Below are 13,988 nucleotides of genomic sequence, written 5' to 3' on the forward strand. Positions count from 1 at the left end.
TAGGTTAAACAAGAAGAGGAAAAATCTCTTCAGGAGTAAGGAATAGTACCAAGAGATGTTTAAAGAGAGAAATGAAAATTCATCAAGTGGAGATTCCACAGACGCACTTGAGAGAGGGGCATGAATTGAAATAGAAGAAGGAAATGAGGTAAGTGAGGAAGAAAACAGGAAATGAGAGAGATGGCCCTGCAAAGGGCAGCGACTGGCAAGCTCTGAGCTGTAGGGGGAAATGTGCACCGTATTTCCACACAAATAACGCATGTGTTTTGCAATCTGTGCAAAACTCTCCTGTGCTCGTTTACTATGCATACTCTGGACATTATTTACGTGGGCACTGTATTAGTGAAAATACAGCAGACTACTTTCTATTAGGGTAACTATTTGCTGAATTTCATGCTAGCTGGAGAAGTAAGCCAGAAACTTCTGGTAATTGGAACTGGGATAGATATGGCCACATCTGCCAGAAACATCAAAGCTCTTTGGAACATGAGCACCCAGCTGATTAGAAACCAGATTGGAAGCACCTAATTCACTAGCAACAACCACTGACCAGCTGACAGACAGTAATTATTTTCTGCCCTCTAGCATTTATTTGGCCAGATTTCAACTAGTGGCTTCAGTGGTGAAAGGCTCTGGGATGTATTGCTCTCTTGTTCCATTGAGGCCCCTCACGAGGCTTGATGCTCAGTGGATGAACCTGAACGAGCTGTTGACAGTTACCATGCTAAATGGTTGAACCGGAGGGTTAGTCACACACCACCGGGCTGTAATTTTCTATGAAAAATGTGTCCACAATTATTTCAAAAGAGAAATCTGGAGAAAACAGCCATTAAAACCAAATGTAGTGTTTTATATGATGTGCATTGACAGTAATGTCTTATGATAATCTGCCGTCATAAGTCTATTTCGGTTAAAGCATCAGGAAAATCTCTTATCTGTTCATCCCAGACATCGAGGACATAAATTCAAAGCAAGGTATCCCATGGGCACATCTTTATAAAGGATAGTACCTTCAAAGGAGTGTGGTGATGGTGCAGTTAACATGCTAACCGAAAGGTTGGAAGTTCAAGTCCAGGGACACCTCAAAAAGAAAGGACTGGAGATAAAAACTGCATAGGGCACAAGTCTCTGACACACACGAGGCTGCCTGGCTCGTCCACTCAAAGGCTCTGGCTCTGGGCTAAGTGGTTGTGGTTAGTTGTCAATAAATTGATTCCAACTCAATAACTGTCTCCAGTTAGTCAAACACTAATTGAGGTATTGCTAGCAAGGCAGATGTGATTAAAGTCGGGAATCTAATGACCTCAAATAAGTCAACTATATCATCAGCTACACCCTTACTAACAACTTGCCCTATCAACTTGGGACTTGCTTAGCTGGCCCGCAATTATGCAATTCAATTCCCTAAGCATTGAGCTGCTAACCGAAAGGAAGGCGGTCCAAACCAGCCAACCACTCCAAGGGAGAAAGAGCAGCAGCCTGCCTCTGGTAACATGGAGAGCCCCGGCAACCCTTTTGAGCCTTGCTAATCTGCCCTAGAGGGTGGCTAAGAGTCAGCATGTACTGGACAGCAGTAGGTTTGCTTTAGATATGCATATGAGAGGACTTCAAAAAGTGTGTGGAAAAATGAAATTAAAAGATAATAGAACTTTTCCACCGATTTTTGAATCCCTCTCTTGTACATGTGTGCGTTTTAAGTATATAAATGTACATATTCCCCATCTCTCTGAACAAATCTGTTTCTTCAGTGGCCCTTAGCTAAAAACAAGATGCTACTGTTTTAGATCTAGTATTTGATTTTTAATGAATTAATATGTTTTTATAATTTCTCAGTTTCAATTACTAATATGGTCAATATTAATAGACTTATATCACTGAAAGAGAATGAAAAATTTAAGAGCTATAACCATAAGGAAAGATGATTATGCAGATATTTTAATATGACAGAACTTCTGAATTATATGTGAATTATATGACAATAAAACTGGTAAAAAAAATTTTAAGACTGAAAAGTTAAACCATTGAAAACCTCATATACAACAAAAGATAACATGACCAAATTTTAAAGGCAAATGAAAGACTGGCAGAGATATCACATAATAGACACCAATATCTATAAAGCTTTCTGATTACTCGATGAGAGGCAAAAGAATGGACAAAGTATATTTCCAAATGATTTTCAAAAGAAATATCAATGGTCAATGAATACATGAAAAGATGCTGGCACTCAGAAATTAAAATGAAATACTTTAAAAAAAATAAGTATACTAAAAATTAAAGAGATTCAAAACATAGAGTGTTGATGAAAGAGGCTCTCAAAATACTGGTGGTAGGAATATAAATAAGTGCTATACCTCTGGAAAAGAATGTGGCAATTCATAGCAAAATTTAAAAGAAGGACATCTTTGCTGGGTTACTGATGGATTCGCATCATTAAGATAAAACTTAACTATATTAGTAAAAACCAGGAGGAAAATATCTTTGAAACCTCATAGTAGGGACAAATTTCAAAAACCAAAATCAGGGAGGAAGTGGGAATGATCACAATGATAAATGCATAGCCCCCCACAACCCCCAGAGGGACAAACAACAGAAACATGGGTAAAGGGAGACAGCGAATGGTGTAAGATACGAAAATAATCATCATTTATAATTTATGATGGGAGGGAGGGGGGGGAAATTAGCTGATACCAAGGGCTCAAATAGAAAGTAAATGTTTAGAAAATGATGATGGCAAATATGCTTGATACAATTGATGTATGGAATGTTGTAAGAGCTACAAAAGCCCCCAATAAAATGATTTTTTAAAAAACATAGGGTAACAACTTCAAAATTAAGAATTTCTGTTCAACCAAGAACACCATACATACAGGTAAAAGACTGAAGTTGCAATACATAAAACTTCTTAATTTGAATTAAGAGATAAGAGCTATACCAAGAGCTGAAAATCAAAAATAAATGACTGGAAGCCCAGAGGAAAAAGGATTTGAGTTCATGTCTCAGCTCAACCACTTACTGTCCATGAGACCTTGGGCAAATCACACGATTTCTGATTTCCGTTTCCCCATTTCTAAGTTTGAAATAATACTACATGCCCTAATAAAATCCAAATCCAAAGGAGGGAATAATATCAGGGCTTAAATTGCAAACACCTGGTTTGGAAAAGGCTGCGGATGATCGTGGAAGTCCCAAATCCATGTGCGAGGTCATCACATGGATGGAGCTTCGGGTGGATCACTTCTCATCATGGTGGAGGGATGTGGCTAGCCTTGTTACCAGACAGAGAGCATTGCAAGGTTGATTATGGAAGATATAATTAGGTTAAAATTCAATATCTTATCATTTGATCTCCCTTCTGACCCATTTTAAACTTGTTTCAGTTTTTGTTTTGTTTTTTTTTTTTTCAAAAAAAGTTCAGGGGAAATACACTTGGATTAAGCACCTGGGGGAAATCCCTCCTGACCATACACCAGGGCTGGGAATAACCTTGCTATGGTGCTGATTGGATTAGCAATTGGGTTACTGCAGATGCTGCTGGGTTAACATTTAACACATTATCATTTCATCTCAATTTTGATCTATTTTAAACTTGTCCTAGTTTTAAATATTTTCCGCTTCCTTTTCAATTGAGGTTTTTATCTGTTTTACTGTGTTATTGTTTCTAGTTTGGGGGGTGGTGCTAAATGTTTTTCTGTATATGAAATCCAGGAGAGCCAAATCTTTTGATATAGTAACAGGATTAATGGTTCCTGGGGACAGGGCAGGGGGGATGGGAGGGCAATAGGGAGCTAATAACGGTGAGTAGAAGAATGAAGAACATGTTCTAAAACTGAGAGTGACGATGACTGCACATCTTTTCTTGATGTGACTCAACTATTGAATCGTATGATATGAGAACTATATGCCAAGTAAACCTGTTCAAATAATATTTGACTACTTGCCTTCCAGTGCTGCTGTATAGGTCAATGGAAATGAGGGTCATTCAATTGTATCATACTGACTTCTCTCCTCATTTGCATAATATAAGCAAATGCTATCGAAAGCAGTGGCACATCATCTATCTTATCAGTGTCAACAAGCATCCTATACAAGATGCTTAGCATCTTGGCCCACACCTACTTATTATTGCGGGAAGGATTGGCTTTTGTACCTCCCTACAAATTTCCAAACCACCTCATGGAGTGGGGGGTGGGGTGGAAGGGGCAGGCAGGGAGGGGAGAGAATCTGCCTGCCTGCTTGTCTTCCTCAATGAAGAACCACTGATTTATCAGAGAAAAATGGTGTCCATCAAAATGGCTGCAGTGTAAAATGATGGTTACACTTTCACCTCACGAGCCCCCAGAACTGTCTTCTCGAAAAACATTACACTTTCTAGTTCGAAAGTTTCCTTCTTCCCGGATGAATTATTTACATAGCAATTGTTAAGGGGCTGGTATGAGATAAAACATTGCCAGTTTCTCTCTCATCCACTTAGCCTCCTGCACACAAGGCTGCGCCACAGGCAAAACCCCACTACCCAAAATTCTTTTTGACAAAGAATGCTAGCTATCAAATCTGCTGGGTAGAAAGACCTACCAAAGAGTTAGAAGGACCTCTCTTTGGAAGGAATTCCAGGCCAACTTTCACTTTTTTTATTTTTAAAATCATTTTATTGGGGGCTTGTACAACTCTTATCACAATCCATACATCCATCGTGTCAAGCACATTTGTACATTTGTTGCTATCATCATTCTCAAAACGTTTTCTTTCTACTTGAGCCCTTGGTATCAGCTCCTCATTTTTCCCTTCCCTCCCCCCTCTCTCATAAACCCTTGATAATTCATAAATTATTATTTTTTGTCTTATCTTACACTGTCTGATGTCTCCCTTCACCCACTTTTCTGTTATCCATTCCCCAAGGAGGGGGTTATATCGTAATCGGTTCCCCCTTTCTACTCCACCTTCCCTCCACCCTCCAGTATCGCCACTCTCAGCACTGGTCCTGAAGGGACCATCTGTCCTGGATTCCCTTTGTTTCCAGTTCCTATCTGTACCAATGTACATCCTCTGGTCTAGCCGGATTTGTAAGGTAGAATTGGGATCATTTCTTTTTCCTTTTCTTAATTAATTTATTTTTTTCTTGGTCATTGTTTTTCTTTGCCGTTGTCATCGTTGTGTTCTTTTTGTCACCCTTCACTCTTTTACTGCTATTCAACTCTCACCTTAGGGTGACTAGGCTTTACTTGGGCCTGGAAACTCTGATTTGTGTGAGTGTGGATGTGTGTGGGGTGGGAAGGCGGTGTTTTAACAATTCCAGTTCTGGAAAGAGTTAGCTACTTGTAAATAGAGGGCCTTCTTTCCTGATCCACCCCAGAATCAAAAGGCACATGTCAATTAAAGAGCAAAACCCTTTTGACCAGTCTTAGTTCCCCCTGTGATTTCACAGCTCTGCTATAAAACAGAAGGAAGTTCAAAGATGTTCATTAGTGACCACGTGCCAAGTTGAAATAAGACATATGCTGAATGCAAAAAAATGTTTTCCAAAATTCGACTTGAAATAAAGCATCATAAATGTGCTGAAATTTAAGTTTATGGTTTCTCAAGGCTTCTAATACATTTGTAATATTTTCCTGTTCATTCATTCAGTATATATTTGCTAAGTGCTGGGATATAAATAAACCCAGTGGAATCCTTGAAGATTCCAGAAAATTCCCAAGTTTTGCTTTAGTAATAATAGATGCTTTTAATAAATTACGATAGATTTCTATTTTTTTTTCCCTAGAAACTTTTCAGTGTCTCTTTCCCTCCTAAATCAACTACATTCACAAACGAAAAGGCAGATAGCTGGATCAGGACTGAGGAAAATCTACCTAGAGTCACGGAAAAAAACTTAAAAATTACTAAGAAAAAGCTGGACAACGAATAAAGAAGCCTAAAGAAGCTTTGAAGTGCATTGTTGGCAAAGAATTTTGAATCCGCTGTGGGTTGCCAGATGTGTCTTTGATGAAGTACAGCTAGAATGCTCCTTCTGCATTTGGAAGGACCTTCTTCAGGGGAAGAAGGACATCATGCTTGGTAAAGTAGAGGATCGCTGGGAAAAAGACGACGCCTGAGGAGATGGAGTAACACCATGACCACAAGAGCGGGCTCAAACATAGTAAGACTTGTGAGGTGAGTGTAGGACTGGCCCGTGTTTCATTCTGTTCTATACAGGACCTTCGTGAGTCGGGCAGGCTCACAGTGACACTTAACAATGACAGCAGTTCACGAGAATACCATTTTCTATATTCGTGTCACCTACTGCATCTCCTTCTTGTTCATCTTTGCTAATCTAATAAATAAAAATAGGATCTTGAAAAAATGTAATTATATTTTAAAACATGGATGAAGGAATTCATAACTCCACCTGTTGCTAGCCCCTCAGTCAACAATCCTGAATTTGCGTAAGTTGGTAAATGGGTCAAGCCTGGTAACACAATGGGAAAGTACTAGGCTGATAACCAGAAGAAGGTAGATAGGTCAAACACTTTTATTTTTTTTAATTACTCAGTAGTGGATAGATGGATGGATTATGATAAGAGACGAACAAACACCAATAAAATGATTCTTTTTAACTTAGTAGTATAGCTCATATAGAAAAAATAGAATAGGTGGGTGTTTTTTACTTATTTTCAAAATAAGAAATTGCTGCTTCTTTGGCATTCTGCGATGGTAACCAAATAGTTGCTTTTCATTTCTTATTGGCATTATCAACTCATGAATGAAAGCATATTTCATGTGTTTAAATCCACTGCCCTTATTATGCTTACTTATGCTCAATTTGTGTCATCTTTGGCCACTAGGAATCCCTTCAGCTGGCTTCTAGATCTTTTTTGACACACCCCTGTGTTTTCTTTAATAGCTTCCTTACCATCTGACATGATAGGTTGTTTCAGACTAGCTTGAAAATAGCCAGACCTGGAATCAGCCATTTCCCCCATTGTTCCTTTCAGTAAGAAATCCTGTCTACTAGATTCCACAGCCTGAGAGAACTAGAAGTCATTACCTAGCAAACATTTTCTGAGCACTTAATATGTGCCAGTCACTGAGTTTGGCTGTAAAGATACAATCTGAATAAGCTGCCAGGCCAGTGGCATATTTTCGGGGGGGGGGGGCGGGGAAGGAAAATTAAGATATATAGAAAACAAAGCAAAAAAATTTTTTTTAAATTAAGAAAGAAAACAAAGCAAGTAGTTAACTCTAGGCAAAATAATCCGTTTGGACCTTGCATCTAAATGGTCCTCTTAGAAAAGAAATACAGAAGAAATCTGATTTAGGAACAAAGTAAACAAACAAAAGTCCTAAACTAAAAGAACTACACTTTAACTAGGGAACAAGATAGAATCAGTTTGTGAGTGCACTAAGACCCCTACTTATGAAAGCCAATCAGAGTTGGGATATAGAGAGGAGAAGGCGGGATTTATCTTTAGGTGGACAGAACTACACAAAAGCTCAAAAGTCTCTCTCATGGAGCCTTAGAGGTCCTTGCTAAACTATCGAAAAATTTTCTTCCAAAGATTGAATATATGAATATTTACCATCAATGTGATTCTTCATACCACACTATTTCTTTTTCTTTTCTTTTTTTTAATAGTTTTATTGGGGGCTCTTACATCTCTTATCACAATCTATACATTCATCCAGTGTGTCAGGCACACTTGTACATATGCTGCCATCATCATTTTCAAAGCATTCTCTTCCCACTTGAGCCCATGACATCAGCTCCCCGTTTCTTCCCTTCCCTCCCCCACCCACCCTCCTTCATGAACCCTGGATAAGTTACAGATTATTATTATTTTCATATCTTACATCGTCCTCCGTCACCCCTCACCCACTTTTCCGTTGTTTATCCCCCTGAGAGGGAATAACCGTACTATTTCAAATTTTAAAGTGTTCACTGAAAATCTGTCATTTTCCCATATACTAATATTTTATTTCCAACTGGAAATTCCATAAAGTAATATTCTATGTGTTTTTCTTATTCACCTTCCCTCCTCCCCATCTTCTACTTACACGACTCTCTCTGTTTCTTAAGCTTCTTCCTTCTGACTTTCTGACAATATCCAGCTTCCCCAGGAACCCCAGTTATTCCAATAAGAAACAGAGGATACAAAAGGATGCTCCTTCCTTTGGTAGCTTTTAAAGGAAATTCCTTTAAGACCATATCTAGCTTTCGATGTTTCCAAAGGGGGGTGGGGGGTAAAGATATCTATCTCCTATTTGAACATGTTATGTGTGACACATAAAAGAACTTACAAAAGCATTGTTATGGAAAGTAATAAACGTTCCTACCTTTCAGCACTAAACGCAGATTCTGTGTCAATGTAAGCAACAGCTCCTTCTAATCCTCCCATGCTGGTGGGTAATGTTGCCAAAACACTCATCATTATACAAAACTGGGTTTTTCCACAACCTGGTGGACCTGTGATCTGAAAATAAATAGTATCTGTGTAAGTATAGCAAGCCATTTGTACCATTTTTCAGTTACCTAAGATTGACAAAGCAAATGTCCATCAACTAGGGAGCTTAGAAACAATGAAAATTTATTCTCTCAAAAGTCTAAAATCAAGCTGTCGTCAGGGTCCTGCGTGCTCTAGGAAAGACTCTTTGCCTGACCGTTGGAACCGCTCAGTGACTCCTGGAAATCCTTACCGTTCCTTGGCATATAGCTACATCAGCACTTCAATCTCTGCCTCCATTTTCTCAAAGCCTCCCTCCATGTGTTTTCTGTGTGAGCCTTCCCCTCTTCACGTTTTATACCTTCCCATTAAAAAATTTATAACTGGAAATTGAAAATATTTATAATAACTAGTTAAGCCTTTATTATGAGTGGCATCTCAAAAAAAATTTTTGAACTAGCTCCATTAAAAGTCACTTTGAACGTTATTCTTTTTTTTTGTTTTTAAACATTTTATTAGGGGCTCATACAACTCTTGTCACAATCCATGTATATACATACATCAATTGTATAAAGCACATCTGTACAGTCTTTGCCCTCATCATTTTCTTTTTTTTTCCTTTTCTTTTTTTACATTTTATTAGGTGCTCATACAACTCTTATCACATTCCATACATATACATACATCAATTGTATAAAGCACATCTGTACATTCTTTGCCCTAATCATTTTCTTTTTTTTTCTCCTCTTTTCTTTTTTTACATTTTATTAGGGGCTCATACAACTCTTATCACAATCCATACATATACATACATCAATTGTATAAAGCACACCCATACATTCTTTGCCCTAATCACTCTCAAAGCATTTGCTCTCCACTTAAGCCCTCTGCATCAGGTCCTCTTTTGTTTCCCCCTCCCTCCCCACTTCCCCCTCCCTCATGAGCCCTTGATAATCCACAGATCGTTATTTTGTCATATCTTGCCATATCCGGAGTCTCCCTTCCCCCACTTCTCTGCCGTCTATCTCTCAGGGAGGAGGTCACATGTGGATCCTTTTAATCATTGAACGTTATTCTTAAGAATAGAGTGAAGGCTGAAACCGTGTCTTCCTGACACGATCGCTGAAGACAATGCAGGTGCATAAGCAAATGTGGTGAAGGAAGTTGATGGTGCCTGGCTATCAAAAGATATAGTATCTGGGGTCTTAAAGGCTTGAAGATAAACACGCGGTCATCTAGCTGAGAAACAACAAAGCCCACATCGAAGAAGTACACCAGCCTGTGTGATCCTGAAGTATTGATAGGAACAGGTATCAGGCATCAAAGACCCAGAGTGAAACAGCATAATGTGAATGAGGTGGGGAGTGTGGAGTGGAGGCCCAAAGCCAATCTGTAAGCAATTGGACATCCCCTTACAGAACGGTTGTGGAAAGAAGACAGGCCAATCAGAATGCAGTATAGCACCGATGAAACATACAGCTTTCCTCTGGTTCTTTAATGTTTCCACTTTCCCCCACTATCATGACCCTAATTCTACCTTACAAATCTGGCTAGACAAGAACATGTACAAGGGTACAGATAAGAGTTGGAAACATAGGGAATGTAGGACAGATAAACTCCTCGGGACCAATATTGAGAGTACCCATACCAGGAGGGTAAGGGTAAGGTGTGGGGAGAAAGAGGGAACCGATCACAATGACCTATATATAACCCCCACCCAGAAGGATGGACAACAAACAGGTAAAAGGAGACATTGGAGAGTGTAAGACATGAAAAAATAATTATAATTTATAAATTATCAAGAGTTCATGAGGGAGGGAAGAAAAGGGTGGGGGGGGGGGGAGTGAGGAGCTGATACCATGGGCTCAAGTAGAAAGAAAATGCTTTGAAAACGATGATGGCACCGGGGTGTGAGGGGCGAGGCTGAGAGAGTGGAGGGTGAGTGGGTTGGAAAGGGGGAACTGATTACAAGGATCCACATGTGACCTCCTCCCTGGGAGAGGGACGGCAGAGAAAGGGGGGAAGGGAGGCTCCGGATAGGGCAAGATATGACAAAATAACAATCTATAAATTATCAAGGGTTCATGAGGGATGGGGGAGCGGGGAGAGAGGGGGGAAAAAATGAGGACCTGACGCAAAGGGCTTAAGTGGAGAGCAAATGCTTTGAAAATGATGAGGGCAAAGAATGTACAGATGTGCTTTATACAATTGATGTATTTATATGTATGGATTGTGATAAGAGTTGTATGAGCCCCTAATAAAATGTTTTTTAAAAAAAAGAAAAGAAAATGATGATGGCAACATATGTACAAATGTGCTTGAGACAAGGGATATATGTCTGGATTGTGATAAGAATTGTATGAGCCCCCAAAAAAGGTTGTTTTTTTTTTTAAAAAAAAAAGAATACTGTGAAGGATCCAAATCAATGCCAACTTTCTTGCAAACAGTTCAGCAGCAAAAGTAGTGTGTGTGTGTGTGTGTGTATGTGTTAAAAATGTAACAAAAATCAATAATTATTAAATCTAGGTGGTTCATCCATTTAAATGTACATTTAAAAAAATTTGGTTGATGGTAAAACTTTGAAATTGTAAAATCTAGAATCTGGTATCTATACATGGGAATAAATAGAAAATTAATCACATAAATAATCAAGTCCAACTGGAAGAAGTTAATAAAATTAATTTGAAAATGTTAAAAATACCATCTTCAAACATGCTATTAATTGCATGATCTGCAGCAACTAAAAGTTAATACTATCTTGTGGAAATGACAGTAAGGAATAATTTTTCACAATGGTAAGGAGGAAAAAATAAAGAGGTAATAAAGAGAAGAGAAAGTAATGTCAGGGGATTTGAAAAAAAAGTGTGAGTTGAGCATAAGTCATACTATAGATGTGAAGAAAGTGCTCTACTACATTTTGAAGTAGAAAGAAGGGGTGGTCATTTAGACCCGTGTTACCCAAAGTGATACTACTGCCCTTTGGGGGTACGGGAAGGTTTCATGGGGTGGCCACAGCAGCTGCCTACACTCTTTCTCAAAAGCTCCATCTAGTTAATGCTGACTCACAATGACCTCACAGGACAGGGTAGAACTGGCCCCGTAGGTTTCTCAGACTCTAACTCTTCAGAAGAGTTGAAAGCCTTGCTGGTGTTTTCGAACTGCAGGCCTTGTGGTTAGCAGCCCGATGCATAACCACTATGCCACCAAACCTCCTCTAGACTCTCTACCACTTGCAAAAAAATTCAACTGAAATGCTTTATTTGGAATATTTTTCAACAGTATGGAAAATATTATTACCAATTTTCTAAGTATGCAGAAAGGAAACTTTTCAGAGGACACATGTATCTTTAACAACAAACATCCGTATAATTGAGAATATGTCCTCTCTGATAGATCTTCCCTTTAGTGCACAAAAGGTGTTAATCATTTAGGTATTTAATTATTGAAATGAAATCCAGCTAATACAATATCTAGGAAAAGTTAGAAACATCTGTACTTTAATTTTACAGCAACCTCCTATAATGAATAATTTGTTTTAAATATTTTTTAATTTGCTTTAAATCTTGATGTTCCAAATCATATGAGTTTTCTATCCGTCCATGAAAAAGCGTCTGTTCATTAGAGTCCACTTTCATTGTTTTGTGTTTTATTTCATCTGTTTTGACAGAAAGACAACGTCTGTCCCTAATATTACTAATGACATGTTTCATTTAGGCTTTTGCTATTAAGAAAATTAAAAAAAAATTAAGGCTTTTAAAGATTTACCAATACTTTAATGAAAGAGTTCAAAATATTGAATTACATATGAGATTGCATGTCACTGGAAAAGTCATGACAGTTTGTCTCCTCTTCTGTGTACTCTGTAATTGTGGCGACTTCCTACTATCCTTAGCCAATATTTCAAGGGAAAAAAATTTTTTTAAACGTTTTATTAGGGGCTCATACAACTCTTATCACAGTCCACACATATACATACATCAATTGTATAAAGCACATCTGTACATTCTTTGCCCTAATCATTTTCTTTCTTTCTTTTTTTTTTCTTCCCTTTTCTTTTTTTACATTTTATTAGGGACTCATACAACTCTTATCACAATCCATACATATACATACATCAATTGTGTAAAGCTCATCCATACATTCCCCGCCCCAATCATTCTCAAAGCATTTGCTCTCCACTTAAGCCCTTTGCATCAGGTCCTCTTTTTTTTCCCCTGCCTCCCCGCTCCCCCTCCCTCTTGTGCCCTTTGTAATTTATACATCGTTATTTTGTCATATCTTGCTCTATCCGGAGTCTCCCTTCCCCCCCTTCTCTGCCGTCCCTCTCCCGGGGAGGAGGTCACATGTGGATCCCTGTAATCAGTTACCCCTTTCCAACCCACTCACCCTACACTCTCCCAGCATCACCCCTCACACCCTTGGTCCTGAAGGTATCATCAACCCTGGATTCCCAGTGCCTCCAGCCCTCATATATACCAGTGTACAACCTCTGCCCTATCCAGCCCTGCAAGGTAGAATTCGGATCATGGTAGTTGGGGGGAGGAAGCATCCAGGATCTGGGGAAAGCTGTGCTCTTCGTCGGTACTACCTTGCACCCTGACTGACCCATCTCCTCTCCTAAACCCCTCTATGGGGATCTCCAGTGGCCGACCCTTGGGCCTTGGGTCTCCACTCTGCACTTCCCCCTTCATTCAATGTGGTATATATATATATATATATATATATATATATATATATATATATATATATATATATATATATATATATATATACACACACACACACACACATATTCTTTTTTTTTGCATGATGCCTTATACCTGGTCCCTTTGGCACCTCTGATCGCACTGGCTGGTGTGCTTCTTCCATGTGGGCTTTTTGCTTCTGAGCTAGATGGCCGCTTGTTTATCTTCAAGCCTTTGAGACCCCAGACACTATCTCTTTTGATAGCCGGGCACCATCAGCTTTCTTCGCCACATTTGCTTATGCACCCATTTGGCTTCAGCGACCCTATCATGGAGGTGTGCAGCCAATGATATGATGATTTTTTGTTCTTCGACGCCTGATAACTGATCCCTTTGGGATCACTCGCTCACTCAGGCTGGTGTGTTCTTCCATGTGGGCTTTGTTGCTTCTGAGCTAGATGGCCGCTTGTTTATCTTCAAGTCTTTAAGACCCCAGTCACTATCTCTTTTGATAGCCGGGCACCATCAGCTTTCTTCACCACATTTACTTGTTCACCCACTTTGGCTTCAGCAGTTGTGTCGGGAGAGTGAGCATCATAGAGTACCAATGTAATAAACGAAAGTATTCATGCATTGAGGGAGTGCTTGAGTAGAGGCCCAAGGTCCTTACGCCACCTTAATATTAAACCTATAAATGTAGACAATTAGATCTATTTCCCCATCCTCATATATATGTCTGCATGTACACGTCTTTGTCTAGACCTCCATAAATGCCCCTTGACTCCCAGCTCCTTCCTCCCTCTCCCTTGACTTTCCTCCTGTCCCACCACCATGCTCCATCCCCACCTGGGCTACAGCTATACCTCTTCTCTACGCAACCTTACCC

General features: G+C 39.2%; 1 protein-coding gene across 3 annotated transcripts in view; it reads right to left on the minus strand.

Moving 5' to 3' along the window:
* Nucleotides 1-13,988, minus strand: part of RAD51B (RAD51 paralog B) — a 747,597-nt gene that overhangs the window by 701,314 nt on the left and 32,295 nt on the right. For all 3 annotated transcript variants that reach the window (XM_075530652.1, XM_075530653.1, XM_075530654.1), the window contains exon 5: nt 8,311-8,447. In XM_075530652.1, coding sequence (XP_075386767.1) covers nt 8,311-8,447 — 137 coding nt within the window. The remainder of the gene's footprint in view (nt 1-8,310; nt 8,448-13,988) is intronic.

Source organism: Tenrec ecaudatus, chromosome 14 (genome assembly GCF_050624435.1).
Source record: "Tenrec ecaudatus isolate mTenEca1 chromosome 14, mTenEca1.hap1, whole genome shotgun sequence".
Classification (NCBI taxonomy): domain Eukaryota; kingdom Metazoa; phylum Chordata; class Mammalia; order Afrosoricida; family Tenrecidae; genus Tenrec; species Tenrec ecaudatus.